Consider the following 19,987-nt stretch of genomic DNA (forward strand, 5'->3'; position numbering starts at 1 on the left):
GTTCAGCTAAGAACAAAAATCTAGACTGTGTTAGGAGAACTTCAGAGTTTCAGTTTGTAACATGCATTTATTGGGTCTGAAAAGGAAATATGGTTCCCCAAAGTAAATGTGTATAAAAGAATGATTAATCTACATAGATGTTGCTGAAGCTGAGCCAGTAGTTGATTCTCCTTGCCTTTCTGATTGCTGCAGTGTGAACCTAGGTAATAATATTCATTGAATTCCCAGAGACTAGTCCTCAGCTCACCCAGGCAATTCACAGCCTGAATTCAGCAAGAGGCAGGTGGTGTAGCTGCCCTGTGTTAGAGCTAACCATACAAGAAGAGTTTATTACTATTGATAACATGCTAAAAGGAGGAGAATTTCCTAAACAGAAACACCAGCAGGGTTGTAAGTTTCTTATTTTAAGTTTCCAGACCCATATAAGTTGGTTTTTTTCCTTCCCAATGCTCTAAAAGTTTTTCACTTTTTAAACTTTAGAACATAACACTGTCATTATTTCTTTCCCTTGAAAATGTGAATACAATTTCAAGTGGACTAACAACATAATAGGTTTTTTTCAAAACTAGTAGCAATTTAAGGTTCAATTTCATTTATAGCCTATAGAGTGACTTATTTTAAAACAGAATTATGGCTCTGGTATATAACTCCATCTCATAACAAATTTGGTGAAAAGAAGTTATGTAGTGAGGTTAGGAGGAAGAGTCATTCATAACTTTTAAAGGGCAAGAAAAGTGGTAATGGAAAATTCATAACTGGCTTTTTAAAAGCATTTGCAAAAGATAAAAACATAAAACAATGTAAAAATCTAATACATGAAAGCTGTCAAGGGGCTGACTTCAAATCATCACTGACATTTATAGAGCATGGGCAAACCACGCTGTATAAAAACCAGCTGTACTTCCTAGTCTCCAAAACAAAAATATTCAGATGATGTCTCAAAGATCTGCAATAAAATGAATGTCAAAAACACACTAATCACATAAATCTACATTTATAGCTATTTCTTACCTGCTTAACAACTTACTGCACAGTAAAATGCTTATGAGAATTGCTGCCAAAACAAGGTGAGCACCAGTTGTATGAAGTGCCTATGAACATGTCTGAAAATATCATGAATAAGCCTATCCATAGGCTTTCTTGGACACCTTTTATGCTTCTGCTTCAAAACACGCTTAGATGTCCTCATGAATTGGAACTTCTTTTCTGACCTCTTGCAAAGGGGTGTGCAGATTCCATCCTTCTTCCTCACTGCCTTTGAAGTCTTGGACAACAAACCAAGGCTGTCCTTTTTCTCTCAGGTTTTTGGAGCAAACCAAGGCAGAATCAGTTTATGGAACCTTGTTGCTGGCTTGTATTGGCCAAAATATTCAATTTCTCTAATTAATATATTCCTAGTTACTTGATAACCAACCCCTGTCTATACCTATTAGTTAGATTTTTTTACTTTTTCTTCCCTCTTTTTCTTATCTGTCTTGAGCTCCCTGCATACCTCATTTGAAAGGGGCAGATAGTCACTGCACATGAAACACCACTTGTGAGAAGCTCTTTGGGAAAGAATCATTTTCCTTTCTCCGCATTGGCCAGAATTTTGCCATTTCAATCAAGTACAGCTATTAAGCACAGAACCAGAAACTGGTATCTTCTCACTGCTGTTGTATTGCCACTTCCATTGGGAAAATGAGACAGGGGGAATATGAACAAAAAATGTAAACTACCCTGTATCATTAGTCAAAACTCACAGTATTGCATTTGCAACCAGTATTGCCTTTGCATCCCATTTTCGTGACTAGGTGGGCAGGACGGATGGGAAATGGCCCATTTTTAACCCATCTCACTCTGAAGCTGACACTGTAATGCCACAGCGATTCTTCACATATAGTTCACAGCCAGCATCAGAACAGACATCCTGACCATTTCACTGAAGTGAAAATCACATATCTACGATGATGCCTTCAAGGCACAGTTGGCTGAAAGAGCCAATGTAGTGTGCTTCAGAAGGAGAGGAAAGGCTACACAAGCAGAATGAATGAGCAGTGAAGACAAAAATTGCATTCATATCTAGTCCTACCTATTTGATGGGGTTTTTTGAACAATAATGTCACAGGAGCAGACAAGCTCTGATTATGTATGAGCATCTGCACGTACACATCTAAAACATTTGCCAGCAAAAGTGCATTTCTCTCAATCCTGAAGCTTAAAAGTGGATTTGACCATCACAATGAAAGGGTGATAACACTGTCTGACCTCCGCCTGACTCGCTGCCCTCCTCCTGGATGCTGACTGGCACCGACTGTTGAGAAAAACTAAAAATAACCAGCTTGTCTCATATATTGTAATAAGGGCAAATGGAGAAAAAGAGGTGGCATATTTAAGTTTCTTGCTGTTCACCTTCCTGTCATCTTCCTCTTATATTCTTCCCCTTGAGAACAGAGTTTGTTGCAGAAAGCACAATTAGCACGGATGATGGGAGCCAAAAACTTATTAATGATTTCACACCAGTGCCAAACTGGTAATGAGTTTGGTGTTTTGAGGCAGAAAAGGGAATTGAATGGGAAAGACTACTCCACAGAGGACCATACTTAAGGATGGCATCACGTTGCCACATAGAGCAGACTTCAGTTTTCTAAGGTGTATGCTGAATAAATCCAAACGAGAGGATGCCATCATATAAAGCACAAAAATATAAACCCGAAGATGCTTTCTTTTCTTATATTTTTCAGGGTTTTACAGGTTTTGCTTCTAAGTGATGTCTTTCTTTTTGTTTGGTGGAGGTTTTTTTGCCAAGGAAATTTTTACTAGTTGCTAACTATCCAAAGGCATGTATGAGCGATGCTCAGTCTCACTCTGATTGCACCTAACAAATCATCCACTTCTGGGGTCAGGTCACCAGCAACACTCTGCCCTGGTATCCAAGACATTTCCTTAGGAAAAGACAAATCCCATTTCCCAAAATTACCTAGTAAATCCCAGGAGAAACCCTTGCAAATAAAACAGTATTGATTAAAGGACAAGAAAAAATACACTGAAAATAAATCTGTTTTTTCAACAAATAAGAGCAGATGTGGAAGCTCAATTACCTTGGCTGCTAATTATTGTCCATGTGTGACCAGCATGCATGAGTTTCTCTCAAGGTCCAAGTACTAATCACAGCACCAGAAGAGATCGTTAGGTTTTTCAGTTTTGTTTGGTGGATCTCATCTCTGAATCAATGACTCTTCAGTGCCATCAGTTCTGCACTGCTTAATCATGAGCAATGTCAAAAGGTTAGGAAGAAGCAGGTTAGGAAAACAGGCAACGATGCATCCGTATGCGGAGAAAGGGAGAAAGTCAACAACAGAAGGTAAAGTTAGTCAGAGCTACAATGCACGCAGGGACTCCCAGGAGAAGAGAAATAAGACTGCGCCACTTGTGTACGGACGACTGGGAATACATCAAGATTACTGTTCTGTAACCTCAACGAGTCCTGAAGGCATAAAACATTCAACAATTGCCAGGCACATTCTAACACTGAATGACTGGGAAGCACAGCATCAGTCTCTCAGAGAAGCTTTAACTCTCTATTTTTTTTCTTTTTTAAATCAGGAACTGCTCAGGATTTAAAAAAAAAAAATCAAAGGGAATTAATTGGAACAGGGACAACAAACTTACTTTCATTCTTTGTTTAATATTCTTTATCAGTGGCACATGTCACTGAAACTTATGCTCTATTTGCTTATGCACTCAGGCAGTGAGGACTTTCAGCAAAAATTCCTCCTTCTTATTATGTCTTCATTTTATCAGGAATGGTGCTTAAGCTTTTGGACTCAAGCTTCAGAAAGTCTGGCACCCAGCATATTCTTCCCTTCCCGCTTAATCCCAGGCAAATGAATGAAGTCACAAGGTACAAGCCAGCCCAGCTCCTGGGCTCTTGCTCCTGAGAGTCCAGGTCACATTGCAAGGATTCTTTAAAAACTGGCAACACAGCTAATCCCAGCACTGCCAAAAACCGTCTTACTCCACACCACTTGAAGAGACAAAAGCCTAAGTTATTCTTAACCAGCAAATTAATACTGAAATAAGTGAGTCAGCACAAGCAGTTCTTATGAGGGCTTCCTCATCTAGAAATAAAAACAAGTTAGCAAAGTTATGCATTTTTTAAAAAGTAGAGGCCGCACAAAAGTAACATTTTCTCAGTTCAGAGAGCTGCTAGTCCAGTACCCTGCCTCTGGCAGCGGTCACTGACAGATGGGTAACACCCAAGAAATGGGGACGTTACATGATGATGCTTTCCCCAGCGTCCCCTCCCAGCCCCCTGTGTCAGGTGGTTGAGGAACTTTCTGGGCTGGGAGCTGGCTCTGGATCTTCAGGAATAAGCAGCACTGATGACCCCATCCTCCATGAAATCTGTCTCACTCCTCTTTAAACCCAGGTATACCTCCAACCTCCACAGCTGTCCCCTCAGCATGTTCTCACAGAATACCTTGTACAGGGGAGTACGTAAAGGGCTTTGAAATGCTACCGCGGCACAAATAAGGGGTGATTATTTCACAGATCTTATGTAACGAGCACTGGCAGATCCTGATTTGATTAATTACTGCCTAGATATTACAGAGCACAGCCAAAAGTACATGCTCTTTCGTTTTCTATTTGAGGCCCTGCAAAGGACCCTTTCTGAAAGAAGGAGCTGGGAATTTGAGCGTTTATAATAAGGCACTCCATATTTATGCAACGGTCCCTTGGTTATGCTCCATTATCCTGCCCGGCCTTTTTTTGACCTCCCTACTGTCCATTGTTTGACTCTGTTATTCACAGCAGAGCTAAATGCCTGAACCTTGCCAAAGAAAACGGTGTCATACATGTGTCAGATCACAAGTTTGCATCCTAAGTCATTGTTCCAGGCTCACTAACAGGAAACACAACCAACCAAAGCTGCTTTTGGTAGCTTGCATGTGTATTCAAGGGTGAGAACAGCAGAACAAGGAGCTGAAGATTACCCTGAGAAAACAGTGCCACAACAACATGTATTTATCCTGCACTGTTGACCTTCCTATTCTATTACAGTTGGTGCTTATGAGGTTTATGAGCTTAGAAACACAATCATTTTACAAGCAGTTACAGGATTATAGCAATTTAGGATTATAAACCGTATTTCAGGAAATAAGAGTGAATCTTTCCACGGCCACCTTTGGTTTCACCTGCAGAAGCAAGTGGTTTGTTGGTCAATGCGTGAAATAAGAACCACAAGAAAGTGTTTGGTGGTAACTAAGTAGTAGATTAAGTTGAAGGGCAGTTTTATAATTAAACCTTTATCTGTTAATAGGGGCACTCAGAAGCAATCTACACAAGACAGGTCTTGCTGCCTATAGTCAAAGCTCTTCAACAGATAGACAGTATCAGGCTACTAGTATACCTATCCCTTTCACAGCATGAGGAGAGATTTGGTGGGATTACAAGTCACAGCTTGCTTTATTTTTCTGTCTCCAAGACATGAAAAAAGCCATTTTGTTTCTTTTCAGAAGTAAAGTTCTGCGAACAGGCAAAGTAAATGCACAGGGCAGAGAAAACCATTTAACAAGCATCAGCATCTAACTTTACAAAATAACGCCCTCACAAAACCACTGTAAAAACTACGTGAAAATTATTAAAAAAGTTTTGTCAGCAAACACCCATTGATGACAACCTCCACAGTTTTGTACCTTCCAGACTGCCTCATGTCACAAAGCCAGGCTTTACACTTCAGTGTGGTCTGCTGCTATTTTTTCCCATTGCAGCCGGTCGCGACAACAGTCCCCAAACCGATCTGCGCACTACCTTTATTGCCTGTTAGGAGAAGCTCTGCAATGGATCTCTTCTACAGAGATTACACCTGGTCCACATCAGCCTAAAGTGAGCAGATGTAGGCACTTGTACAAGGAATAGTGAGACTGATATGAACACAGTATGAATGGAAATGTTGTGCATAAGTGTCAGAAAGAAAAAACAGAACAAGGGTTAAAGGCATGGCCAGCAGTGACAGTGAAGGGCACCACTTGCAGTCAATCCAACAATGGCCCACTGGTGGCATTCACTTACAAACACGCACTCCTGATTTTCCAGAGACCGTGTCAAGAGGACAGGATTTAGGAGCAATGACAGGCTCACTCTCCACCCTGCTCAGGCTAAAGCTCCTGGAGATCCTGCAGCTCTCTCCACTCTAGATAGAGCACAGGCAAGTAAGTGCCTTCACAGGAAAAGCATTAACACCTGACTGCTTGCAGAAACCGTTAACATGTTTTTGAAGAGGTCCAGATAAGACACAAGTGTACACTAGATTTTGATGTGAAGCTGGTCAGCAACATCTAATAAAATTTCCCGTGTTTCAGAACATTATGCTATTATACAATAATTAGGATTAAGGGCAATCTGAAAACTTTTCCTGAAAGCAGATGGAAACAACACATTTTTAAGCAAACTTCCACCTCTCAAGACAAAAAACCCATTAGCACTGTCAGCAAAGGAGGGAGAAAAATTTATGAGGGTAGCTAGGCACCAGCAAGCTGGAAAATCTCCCTTCAGCAAGCTTTTCTAAAAACAGGAGGGAGAAAAGAAAAACACCTCCCAGTGGGCAAAGTAACAAATTTATATTCTAAGCCTAATTTAGAGCCAGTTCTATCCAGTTGAAGGAAACTTTCAAAACAGAGCAATGTAAATACAGACATTTAGAGTGACTATGCTAATACTACCCTAAATTGTGATGAGAGAGCACTCATGACGGGAGGAACAGTACTGCCATCTCTGTATCACTCCTCTGCGGCACTTTGTTTCTCCAGAAGCTCTGACGCCCACAGTCATCTCCGTGGGCTGCTCTGGCATCACATTCCTACAGCTTCTTTTCAAAAAGCAGTGCTCGTATGAAGGTACATTAAGATGAAGACACCATTAGCAATGGCCGCGCTGAATACTTCACTGTATTTCCTTACTCATTCTCCCTCTAGAAATGACATCATTGCTGCAAGTACCAGCATAATGTTGGTAAGAAGATAAATATATTTATAACACAGGCTTTATCTAATCAGCACAAATGCCAAAAGAAACTTCTTTTCTTCAGCAGATTGAGTGGTGTAAGTCTGTCAGTGCAGTCACTGGGAAGCACAGGGCAACACCATGAGGGAGGAGGCGAGATCATGGAAGGATGCTGCATGCACTGTCACAGTCAAAACTGCAGTCACTTAAATCACTTCACTGTCTAGGATAATCAAAGCACAATCACAGGTTCCCTATTTTATGCATGAAGAAATTTAGACAACTACAAGGGAAAGCAAGCTAATAACACTGAAGAGAGTTCACTACTCTCTAAGAGAGCTTTGTCACTATGCCCAGGCTGCTAAAAGGTGCTTCCTGCAGTATGCGGTTCGTAGCAGTGATTCCTCTCTTGGACTTATCTTTTCCATCTTTCTTCAACATAGAGTTGGAGAAAGTAACCTCACATGGTAACCTGGAGCTACCTCCCTCCAAGGGCTCAGCAGTCAAACCACTAGCCACGGGAGATCCAGGCCGAAGACTATGCCCTCTCTGAGGGACAGAGACAGCCTTTGCTGAGGGCTGTCACCTCACAGAGGAGAGACTGGGGTTCTGGTCTCTGCCCCAATTAATATTTAAGTATTTCTTATTAAACATTAATTGAAATAGGGACTAGAACTAGTTCCCTATTCCCAGCTGAGTGGCTTAGCCTTTAGGCTATAGTCATTCTTATGAGCTTACTCACTCTCACTCTCCCTGACCCACAAAATACTAACTGTCCCCCAACAAAGTGGAACAGCTTCATCTGAAGGAATGAAGAGCCTTCCAACTGACTGCTAGGTCACTTTCTTCAGAGGGAGAGGTGGATTCATAATCCCTCAGGCAAAGATGAAATTGGAGCCCCTAACCTCGCTGCAATCAGAGAACCAGAGAGTGGAAGGACATCACTAGGTGATGAGGTCAGCTAGGGAAGCATCTCCTCCGAGGATCCCAGTAGCACGTACAACAGTGCTCAATATCCAGCAACAGTGTAATAATAGACCTCAGTCCAAGTCAGAGGTGTTCCTGAACATGTCTGGAAACAGACCATTAGATGGGCAGAAAATTTTACAGGTAGAAACATAGGTACCTAATGACTGCAGGAGCCTCCAGGAATAGATGACAATTGAACGTATTAAGGATCTCAGTTTTGGACCTAACTACATCCTACATTAAATAGGAAGTGTTGTGTACCCAAATCTTGTTATAGTCTAACCCTAGAGCAACAAAACAAGAACCTGAAATTGATGTGGGTATTAGCTAGATGTGTGTTCACATTTAAGGTTTTTAGGTTTTTCTCTCATTTTTGACAATTCAGAATAAAGCTTAACTCTTCAGACTGAGAAAAAATTTCTAAATAGGAAGTAGCCAATTAGGAAATTTTTGAAGGTATATTTAGTATAAAAATACCGATTCTTAATTTTTTTTTAGATAAAAGTCAGCTTGAACACAGTGCCTGTAAGTTTTTCCATTTCCCATATATTTTCAGAATGCAGATGTGGCCAGTTAGTATGAGGTCACGTTTCTGAAATGGCCATAGCTAACAGTAAACATTCTAATTATTTACCCAGCACAAATGCTTAAGCTTTGCATCATACATAGTTTCCCCTCAAAAAAAGTCCAAGCTCTCACACCCATATGTTTCCTCATTAGCAAGAAGTACAAGATCTTTCTACAGCTGAAGTGAATAGAAGTTTAGCTATTGATTTCAAGGCCAGTGGGGCTGCACAATTTTTTTTCCACCTGCTTTCAGCACATAATGCCTCACCAATTTATATTTTTCTCCCCACCCAATTTTCCAGTGCCCTCATCCCTACTTTTGCCCTCTGGAAGCCCAGGTGTGTGCTGTTGCCATGGCCCATTAACATTGTCATCACATAAACCTCCCTGTTCATCTTTTGTCTCCTGGACTGCAGGTACACAGATGCCAACTTCTTTCTGCAAGCCTAGCAGCTGCTGCAGTGACATTCAGTAGCACAGACTATGAGATTTAACCCTTTGCTTCCTGACTTTATGTTATTCCTCCTTCTTTTCACTAGTCTTGCTGGGAAGAAAGAGCTGACCCATACCTGCCAGCCTCTTCAGGAACAAAAGCACTCATCTACCCACCTCACACCACTCCTAATCCTAGTCAAAACCCAAACCATATTAGCATCTTTCATCTCCATTTTCTACAGTTTCACCTGCTTCTCCTCTTTGCTTCATGATTTTTCCCTTCAGTAGCCACCTCTTTTGAGTCAGATGCCCAACTCCAAGGCATTCAGCTTCCTCACGAAGGAGATATATGATCTCATCACAAGAACTTTCTGCTCCAGCTTCTGATCTGGATTGTTTCTGCTTGTATAACCACCTCTGTCAGTTACCACCTTTTCAGAGTAGTGATTTAATCTTCTTAAACCATCTATAAAGTGCTTATGGTTACCATAAAGAAAGATTTTTCAATGGCACAAATGGAAGAACCAGTCACTCATCTCCTTACTATAAGTAAACACAGTGTTTTTAAATAGGAAAAAACAAACACCAGAGAATTAGAAAATGATAAAAGACTGTATTTTTAAAAAATTTTTCTTTAATATTTATAATAAAAGTCAGGCAGTTAGAAAAGGTTACATGAGCTAATAATCATACTGATCTCTCCACACAGAGAGGCTACCTACCATAAACTGTGTGATTCATAACATATGCGAAATCTGGTCTCTGCTAAAAAATTATCTCTCTGGCCTCACTTGTAAAATCAGTGTATTTACAGCAGTTTAAAGAATCTCCAAATAACATATTGCGTCCCCTGTCTGAGGTCTTGGTGGGAAAAAAGAATGAAAAGGGCTACCTGCTTTCCAAAATGTGTATTTTATTTAGTTAGATGATAGTTAATAACATTCCTATCCAAAACGCCAGAGATTTTTGTTACATCAAAAATAATGCTGCTGATGTTTTACTCTTTTGATCATTTTAACATGAATCTAGAAAGCCATCTGTGTACAGAGATTCCTGGTTCACCATCAGGGTGAAACAAATGCTCAAGTTCTTAAAAAATACATTGTCTTCTAGTGATGACCATTGAAATCAGTTTGTTTGCTTTCCCAGACTAAGATGCTTAATCTCCAGAGACCTGAGCCTGATACATTCCTTTTTATAGCAAGAAGGATCCAGGTCAAGCTGTCCTGCAGACATCAGCTGTGACTATATGGCAGATACTTGCAAAAACACATGAATTTTTAAACTCTGGGGCTACAGAATTCCCAACATTCCTAAAAGTCATCAGCTTTCATGCTTGTGTATTCTGATGGTTCGCAAAATGCTCATACACATTCATATGACTATGGATTTCTGTGCAAATTCAGAGAGCAGAATGTATTTGGAAGGGAACTCCCACAACAGACTAGAGAATGGAGGAGCACCAACTGTGTTATTTAGGGCTGTGGTACCAATAACACAGGTCACTTTTTGAAAACCTAACAATCAGTCTTCAGTGTCGTAAGGGACTGAGTGCACAGATAAAGTACCATAAGTTTCTGTCATCTATGCAAAAATGCTATTTCCAGAACCACAAAGCAGTTTTTCAAAGCTTTTCTATTAAGTCTGAAGGTGACAGGAGTGACTATTTTCTGTTTTAGCTTATAAGGTGTCTTAGTAAGGTTTAAAAAATAACTATAAAGCATATTCTCTTGGTGGTGGTGAAGCAGGGAGGGGAAAAGACAGGATGCAGCCAAGTAACTTACATCTAGAATCTATCTTTACATCACTCAGTGTGGCGCTCACATGAAGACCAACCTTTTTTCTTCCTTTTTTTTCCTCTAACTAGATTTTCAAATATACTGGTTAAACAGACAAATTTCTTTCTCATTGTAGCAATCTACCTGTGGCAGCTTCTAATAACTGTCTTTACCCCAAAACGTACCAGACATTTCATAAAAAAAATAATTTTTTTTCTGCCTTAGGGGTTGTCAAGACTTGGAGAAAGCTAAGTCTACCTTTTCCTGTCAGCAGTACCCAGAACCAAGCAGACAAAGTTCACAAACACTTACAGTAGAAGGGCATGTCATTTCTACAGGCACCTGGACCTCGCAGCCTCAGAATTTGTATGTTTGGACCAAGGTATACTGAGCTGGGTACAAGGCTGAGACTCCTTTAAGCACAAGGTGAAATACCAGTGTAATTCAGTGTGACAAGATTCCTAAGAGCCTGAGGTAGGTGTCAATCACCCTTGATCTTTTATTATATTCAAGTAATTAATCATAACAGTGTCTGGTGTAAGCTTGGTAATGAACTGACTGCACTAATCCCATTTACATTTAAATATATTGATTGTAGTTCCATGAAATAAAAGTCCAACATAGTCAAGGACTTTATACTCAGGGTCCAACATCATCTTAATAATAACAAACAGCTTATCAGCCTTATTTTTATTCAAGTAAATTCTTTTCTTGCACTTTAATTAACTACCAGGGCTTGTTTCTATCTAGCATTGGAACAGGAAATAATTGCAGCTGGTCTCACACTAGGGGTTAACTATTATCTCCAAAGAAATGAGGACAATCAATATTCTAGGGAGGACAGGTACTGAAACCGCCTCCTAAATAACTTACAGATCAATAATCATGATAGAAAATGGAAGAGAGATTTGCGTTTGAAGGAATCCCAAGGAGACCCCAGAGGAAGGAATTGAGTACAAAGACAAACGTGTATCCTCTATCTTGGTTGTTCATCTGTGACTGAACCCCAGGTCATTAGGATTCTGCTCGCCTGTGATCTTTAACCAAATGGTTGGGTAGGTGTGTCAGCAGCTGATTACCTGCTACCAGAGAAGCTTTTAGGATATGATTTTAGGATGAGTAGATATAAACTTGATTTCCTTTTTATTTTTTTTCTGTCAACCACAGCAACAGCAATCACAATCACATATTTCATTTGGATCTTGTGAATAACTAGCACATACTTACTTCTTACTGAAACCTGACTTGTGTTATGGGCAAGCGCAGTGCAACCATTAAATAAGAATGTTCAATGGGAGTAAAGGACCCAGTCCCAGGGAGACCCTGTCCCAGGGGTTTCTGTAGGTTAAGAGGATGCCATTCCACTCAACTACAGAAAACATGATAATCTTTGCTAATTTGTTAAATTCACACGAAAGAAGCATTTTTCCAGAATCACCTAGGAAAGATCTCTTCCAGCAGCTAGACAGTGGGAAGAGCCCCTAAGTCCAAGCATTCCTGGGGAAAGCAGGAAAGATGTGGGGTTACTTCCAAGTGCTGCCTTCCCCTGCGTGTAGTTGCTCTGCTTAGAAAACTGAATCTGTAGAGGTTTGTAAGAGAAACAGTAAGGCCACTGTGAATGAAATATGAATGTGTGTGTGAAAGCACTAGAAGAAAGAGCAGAAGTGTAAGCATTGAAGGCACCTTGATGAACAGGCCATCAGGACCACAGCGGACTCATGTGCAACTTCTCAGACACCCAGATTGCAAGAACAGCCTACACCAAGGCAGGAGACTAGAGAGAAATGAATAGACCAGCAGTGTTGCACAGTGACTCACAGGAGTGGGACAAGCCAAAGAGGCAAAAGATTTCAATAAACATCAATTTATGGGCATGAAAGGTATATCCAAACCAAGCACATACTCACAAATCTACGAGGAACCCGGGACAGGTGACGAGGACTTGATACTCAGTATCCCTTACCCTCCATTTCACCACAATTTAGTGCTGGCCAGAGTGGCGGGACACACACATCTTAGGGAGTGTATGAGAACGTCAGCAAGAGCCAATTTGCTAGTAAAGCTGAAGGAAACAGAGTCATCTTCCTCTCGTGTATGGACTTGTGTTGAGCTTTGCTAAATGGGTTGTGCAAACTAACCATCAATGCGGAAAGAATAAATCAGTAAAATTAGATCAGTTCTCCACTAGCTGGGATGTGGAAGCAATAGTAAGTAAAAAACCTCTCTAAACTTCCAGATATCAAGGAAAAAAATCAAATTATTAACTATTACTAATTTCTCCATTGAAAGTAATCAATAACCACTGTGTCCTCTGTGGCCAATAACTACATGTGGCTTCCTTACTGTTGCCCATTTTCTAAACATGATTATGCATTTTAATTTTGCTCTACAGGAGAATAAATCTGGCAAAAGCTTTATCTAATCCTAGCCAATCCAGAATACCTGAGAAATGATGTGAATGTTGAGACAGAGAGGAGTTGCATGAATATCGGGAGCGTGCAGAAAATACGTTTATGTAAAATTCACTTATACGTGGGTGCTATAAAATACAATGCAAAATCCTAAAAGGACTTTGGAAATTACAGCTTCCTGAATTAGATTTTATTATATTTGTAGGGATGTTTTGTTGTTGTTTAAAAGTAATAAAAAAAGTTACATTTTTTCCTTTCTGAATTATAGCCCTCTCAGGCCAGATGGTTTCTGGGACGATCACAGACTGGTAGGTGAGCATTTTTACTTCTTGTAGTATTTTTATGACTCAGAGCCATGCCATCCATGATACTCCAAGAAAATTCAGCCCCTTGCTCTGTGCACACCCCCATTTACCTCTTTCAAGTCTTGGACAATAGCAGTGAGTCTCTCATTCTCTGCCTGAACGTTGGTGACCACCGCCCTGCTCTGCTTCAGCTCGTTCTGCATCTCCAAAATCTTCCCGAGGTAATAAGCTTCTTTTGATGCAGACTCCTGGAGGAGAGTCTCTTCACGTGTTTCACCATCTTCAGCCACTTTGCGGTGAATCGAGAAGGACTGTCCAAATGCCTGCAAGAAGAAAACAGTGCACAGTATAAAACTACTGAAGCCCTAGAAAAATTATCAACAATAATGAGCAGCTGCAGAGCCAGCAGGAAGGAAATAGAACTGTGAGTCCCAAACTCTAACCTAATAAATAGTGCCTTAGCAGCTTCCTAGCAGCTGAGGGCCACCATCTCATTTAGCTGAAATGAAGCATCTTGAAGCTGTTCTCATTTGCGGTATGGATTTATGGCCCCTATCCAAGCGACCTCCACTGAGATCAAGATGGTGCTCTGCTAACTAGCCATTAATTAGTGCCAGTGTTTAACTCTCCTGCATGAGGCCAGCTGATAATTTGTCAATTCCTTTCTTTTCTAGTTCTGCAAAATAAATGTGTGGTTTGTTTTGTTTTAAAGAGCATAAATAACTGACAAATCTTTCTAAATTGCTTTCCATTTTCAACAATCTTTTATTATAGGAGCTGACTTCATGGTATGGAAAAAAGCTTCCCATAACTTGGAAGAAAGATAAATGAGCTGAGTATCAAGCAGTGACCATCTACACCACTTGTAAGCTAAACATGGAGTTTGACAGCCCCTTCATTTCATTTGTACTCAGTGTTTTCTGCTTCTGCTGAAAAGAAACAATATTTAAGTATTCAAGTTTCTAAATATATAGGTAATTTTCAGTGATTCTTCCTCTTCTTGTTACTGGCTTAGAGTCATCAGTTTAATAAAGCAGTATTTTTCAGTGACAATTTCTGATGTTATTTTGGACAGCTCTGAAACAACCTGGAAGAAAGCAAAGTACAAGCCACGATAGTTGAAGTGATGGAGATATCATTTAGCTATGATAGACAGAGGGGGAAACCCCACAATAATATAACATAAAAAATAACATAATAACACAAAATAATATATAAATAAAAATAAAATAAAAACAGTAATAAACTCAAAATAGTAATAAAATAATATATAAAATAAAATAAAAGCAAAACATGTTTTGTTTGTATTGCCTTTAAAAACAGACATTTGGTTGAAAATGACATGGCCTAATTCTAGAAAAAGCCAAAAGAAGAATATTTAGCCTAACATAGGCAAAAGCTCTCTCATATCTTAATTCAAAAAAAGTGTGTTTGAAAGGCTGTGATTTTAATTTTTTTTTCCCCAATGTAGGAGAGAGATGTAATTCATGGTAATAGATGTTCTTTCAGTGGGAAATTCTCCCCAAAAGCCTAATTTCTACCCAGCCCTATGAAATCACAAAGCAGAGTATACATTTGTACCCACTATAAGCAGTGGCCTCCATTACCTTCCCTTCGGTAAGAACTACTTGCCAAATGAAATACATTGTTTTACTGTCCCTATTTATAGCCTTTCAGAACACATTCTAAGTTTTACTGGCACTAGAACTGAAGCAGCCCCTTAGAAACTTCAAAGCAAAACCCTGTTCAAAAACTTTTTAGCTTTTAAGTCTACTTCAGTTAAAGAATCCTGTGAACTCAGCTTTAAAGGATTCTAAAAATATTCAATAATGTATTAACACAGCTGTCTTCTCAAAAGACTGCAAGTTACTGAAATAGCAAGCATAAGCAACTTGCTGAATAGGATTTTCCAAATAACAAGAAATTCAATTTAATGAAACTGTTAAGCACTGATTCAGTCACTATATCTGTGAATCTAAGAAGACTGTTTCAGGAACAGTGCTAATCGATTATATCTTATTCTACATACTTACATTCGATGGCTCACTGTTCCTAATTTGAGACTGAGCAAAAAGCACCAGTCCAATAAAGATTCTAAAAGACAAATGTAAAGGCCACGTATCCAGGGGAAAAATCAAAACACAGCAGAACAGCAGGTAGGACTGACAGGGCTGAAGAAGCTTATGAAGAAATGGGAGCTGGAGCCCTCTCTACCAGAGAACTATAGTTATATCAAAGAATCATGTAATAAAATGGTTTGGGTTGGAAGGGACCTTAAAGATCATCTAGTTCCAACCGCCCTGCCAGGGCCAGGGACACCTTCCACTATACCAGGTTGCTCAAAGCCCCATCCAACCTGGCCTTGAACACTTCCAGGGATAGGGCATCCACAATGTCTCTGGGCAACCTTTTCCAGGGCCTCACCACCCTCATGGTGAAGAATTTCTTCCTTGTATCTAATGTAAATCTACCCTCTTTCAGTTTAAAGCCATTACCCCTTGTCCTATCATGACATGCCCTTGTAAAAAGTCCCTCTCCAGCTTTCTTGTGGGCCCACTTCAGGTACTGGAAGCCTTCTTGGAGACTTCTCTTCTCCAGGCTGAACAACCCCAACTGTCTCAGCTCTGTCACCTGGAGAGGTGCTCCAGCCCTCTGATCATCTTTGTGGCCCTCCTCTGGACTCACTCCAACAGGTCCATGTCGTTCTTATGTTGGAGGCCCCAGAGCTGAATGCAGTACTCCAGGTGGGATGACATCAGTTGCTCTTCCCTTATCCACCAACGCTGTAACCCCGTTGTAGAAGGCCACCAAATTTGTCAGGCACAATTTGCCCTTAGTGAAGCCATACTGGCTGTCACCAGTCACCTACTTGTTTTCCATGTGTCTTAGCATAGTTGCTAGCAGGATCTGCTCCATGATCTTGCCAGGCACAGAGATGAGACTGACTGGCCTGTAGTTCCCCGGGTCTTCCTTTTCACCCTTTTTGAAAATGGGGGTTATGTTTCCCTTTTTCCAGTCAGTGGGAACTTCACTGGACTGCCACAACTTCTCAAATGTGATGGATAGTGGCTTACCAACTTCATCCACCAGTTCTCTCAGGACCCATGGGTGCATCTCATCAGGTCCCATGGACTTGTGCACCTTCAGGTTCCTTAGATGGTCTCAAACCTGATCTTCTCCTACAGTGGGCGGTACTTCGTTCTCCCAGTCCCTGCCTTTGCCTTCTGTGACTTGGGCGGTGCGGCTTGAGCACTTGCCGGTGAAGACTGAGGCAAAAAAGTCATTGAGTACCTCAGCCTTCTCCATATCCTGGGTAACCAGATCTCCCATTTCCTTCTGGAGAGGGCCCACATTTTACCTAGTCTTCCTTTTATCGCTGATGTACATATAGAAGCTTTTCTCATTGCTCTTGACATCCTTGGTCAGATTCAATTCTATCAGGGCTTTAGCTTTCCTAACCTGATCCCTGGCTGTACAGTTAAAGCACTATGGGTACCAGTACACAGTAATGATTGGCCTTCCAGATGCATACCATGTTTTCATCAAATGTACTTTGAAGGTGCATTTTAGCATGCGTGATGTTTGAGAACGGCCATGAATACAGAGTTTGGGGAGAGTGCATAGCGTAACAGAACATTACTGTGTACTTAACATTTCCTTGTACCTATGACTACAGAAAATGTCAGAGAAAATAATTTGAACATTACTGTATATTATACTATTCCATTTCTATCTTAAACTGCTATCAATATTTTAAAAATCAGGGGAAGGAAAGAAAGGAAGCATAGTTCTCTTTCCATATCGATGGAGATTATGCAGATCCACACAAGGAGAACAAGATGAGATGTCTTTTAATTAAAAAGCAAGCAAAAAGTCCTGCTTCTGTATTTCATGGTCTGTGTAGAACACCAAAAAGTTTAAACTTTCCAGACATACCCACTTAAAGCCTTCCATGAGATTGATCACTTTTAAATTAAGCCATACAACAACGTGTCTCAGGTGGTAGCCAGATATTTGTTATACTTTGATTTTATATTTTAGTAATTTGCCTAATATGTTTACTTATTTGTAAAACCTTATAACCCCGCTATGATATCAATATTTCAATTCACTGTGCACACTTATTTCACTGAAGCCATCCCTGTAGCAGGAAAAGTTAGCCCCCCAAAAAACTTTCCAGGTCCACTAACTTTATGACAGGCACAACTGTCTTCCACCAACCACAGGTTTCCAGGCCTGAGACAATATGCCTCACACCACCACTTTGCACGAACACCCATACTCAGCCAGCAGCACGAATGGGCTGGAGCCAGGGAGAGCTGGAACATCCCACTTCAGCCTTCACAATTACCTCCTGAACATGTTAGACAGGAAAGAGTCAAAAGGTCGCCAGGAGCTGGGAAATCCACATTGGTAAGGGCCTATAATGGATGAGATACAAACTGCAGGAGCATTTGGCACAAACACAGGCATTTATACATGTGAGCTGGATGCAGCTGGCATTGGCATCAGGTATGGAAGGAAGAAACAGCAGATGAAGGTCAAAACATGAGAAGGTGGTAACCTAGACTGCAGGCTAAAGAAAGTTCACTTGTGTTTGGGTCAAGTGTCAGATACAAACTGGTTTGCTGAACATATCTTATAGTATTGTATATGGGAGAATACCAGCCTGCTATGGAAGCCTGACTGGGGAAATAGCTTTCCTTTGATACAACGGGACACCGAGGGAGAGGAAGAAGTACCAGGCAAAAGGAGAGCAGGTGTTCCCTGTGCTCACCATTGAAGAAGATACCGATATTTTGGTCAGATATTTATAGTGAAGGTATATAGTTTGGCTCCTGGAAAGATGCTGTTCCTGCCTAAAAGTACTTTGTCACCTATATTAGTACCACACCAGCTTCTCCCTAAAGCAAATTTCATGCGATGCCAGGATGGCAAAAGCAGGGCCAGGCTCTTCCATGCTTTTCCATCTTTTCAACTGGATTGGGACAAGTACATCAACATAGGCAACAGAGTTCTCTGAGCAAACCACGAAGAAATAACTACAGAAACAGACACCTGTGGTTGTAACTGTGGAAATGGTGCCCAACTCGCTTGTGTTGTTCCTATGATAGTATTCTAGATTGGTGCTGTACTGTATCTTGCAGACATATTAGTTAATTACCGCAGTTCTTTTCAGCATGGTGCTGCCTTGCTTGCTGTGACTACTCATTAAAACCACTTAGAAATCACTACTGGCCCCTTGGTAGCTCTTAGTTTCAGCAATCCCATTGCAGAGCTTTTCTGACAAAGCACATTATCTTCCAAATTCAAATTGGGACCGAGAGGCCTATATAGCCCTTTATGGCTTCTATTCCCTTGAGAAACCCACTCCCAGTGTAGGCACAATAGCTGAAGTCAGCTACAAAGACTGTCCAAACAGATACCAGTCTGAATTTCATCTTATACTAGTCCCATCACTTCTCTCAAGACTTTGCTTGAAAGGGTGCTGTTGACTAAGTTACAAGATACTTTTTTTGTAAGTTAGTCATAAAAGCTGAGTAACAAGATGCCATTAAACACTGTATGTATATTCTGAGCCCTAAGGTTTATATAACAGCATCATAACTTTTTAGGAGTATCTTAAAATTTGAACTTTGAGAATGATAAAACAATGATCAATATTTGTTTGAGTGCATGATAATGGATGGCAACAGTGGACACACACAGGTAAGAGGTCAGTCTGATCATGGAGAAGGGTGTAAATTTTGAGAAAAAGGCTATTTGCCATTGAACTCTAAATAACCTCAGATGGAAATTCCAGTGTCAGAAGCAAAATAGCATGAGAGAAATAATGCAGTGAATAAAATGGGCAGAGATTTGTAAAAGAGCAATAAGAAAACATGACTGTTCTAAACATACGTAAGAACATTTATATGACAAATGTAAACAGCAATAGAAAGATAATGCACAGTGAGTGACATGAAATGATGCCTGTAAAACAAAAATTATATTTAGCACTTGAAAAAAAAAAGGACAAAAGAGAAGCTAGATGTCTAACTCAGGTGTAGAAAGCAGCACATGTACAAAAGATCAGCTAAAACCATAAATAGGTAATGAAGGATGCTATTTCTGAGTTTCAGTTTTATTTTTACTAGCCACCTCCTGGGGCAGGAATTCTGAAGTATTTGCATAGAAACTCACTATCCTAGACAGTGATGATTAATAAGCAATAAAACATGACCTGACTGCTATCAGAATGAGCAGGCAGCCTGCCTTTAAGGCTTTGACACTTAACGTGGTTTTTCTGATGCATAATGCAATAGGACTGAACTTGTTCAAGTGATTTCCTATTTCAGCTGCTAACTTGCTGCGAAGTAGAACGTATTATGTATTAGTTACCTCCACATTCCCAGCACAAAAGCAGGGAAAAAGCAGTTTGTAATTATTTAAGAGGGTAGCATATTTCCTAGGCAAATCTCAATATGGTACCACAGATGGAAATCTTTGCTAGAGATGCCTAACCAGGATTAATGTCAAGGACAGGCCTTATGTTATG

The 19,987-nt window shown here is 40.4% G+C and overlaps 1 protein-coding gene across 7 annotated transcripts in view; it reads right to left on the minus strand.

Annotated features, from left to right (window-relative positions):
• The window catches only part of BICD1 (BICD cargo adaptor 1), a 181,368-nt gene that overhangs the window by 70,340 nt on the left and 91,041 nt on the right, over nucleotides 1-19,987 (minus strand). For all 7 annotated transcript variants that reach the window (XM_059816455.1, XM_059816460.1, XM_059816458.1 and 4 more), the window contains exon 2: nucleotides 13,560-13,772. In XM_059816455.1, the coding sequence (XP_059672438.1) occupies nucleotides 13,560-13,772 (213 nt within the window). The remainder of the gene's footprint in view (nucleotides 1-13,559; nucleotides 13,773-19,987) is intronic.

Source organism: Gavia stellata, chromosome 4, assembly GCF_030936135.1.
Source record: "Gavia stellata isolate bGavSte3 chromosome 4, bGavSte3.hap2, whole genome shotgun sequence".
Taxonomy (NCBI): domain Eukaryota; kingdom Metazoa; phylum Chordata; class Aves; order Gaviiformes; family Gaviidae; genus Gavia; species Gavia stellata.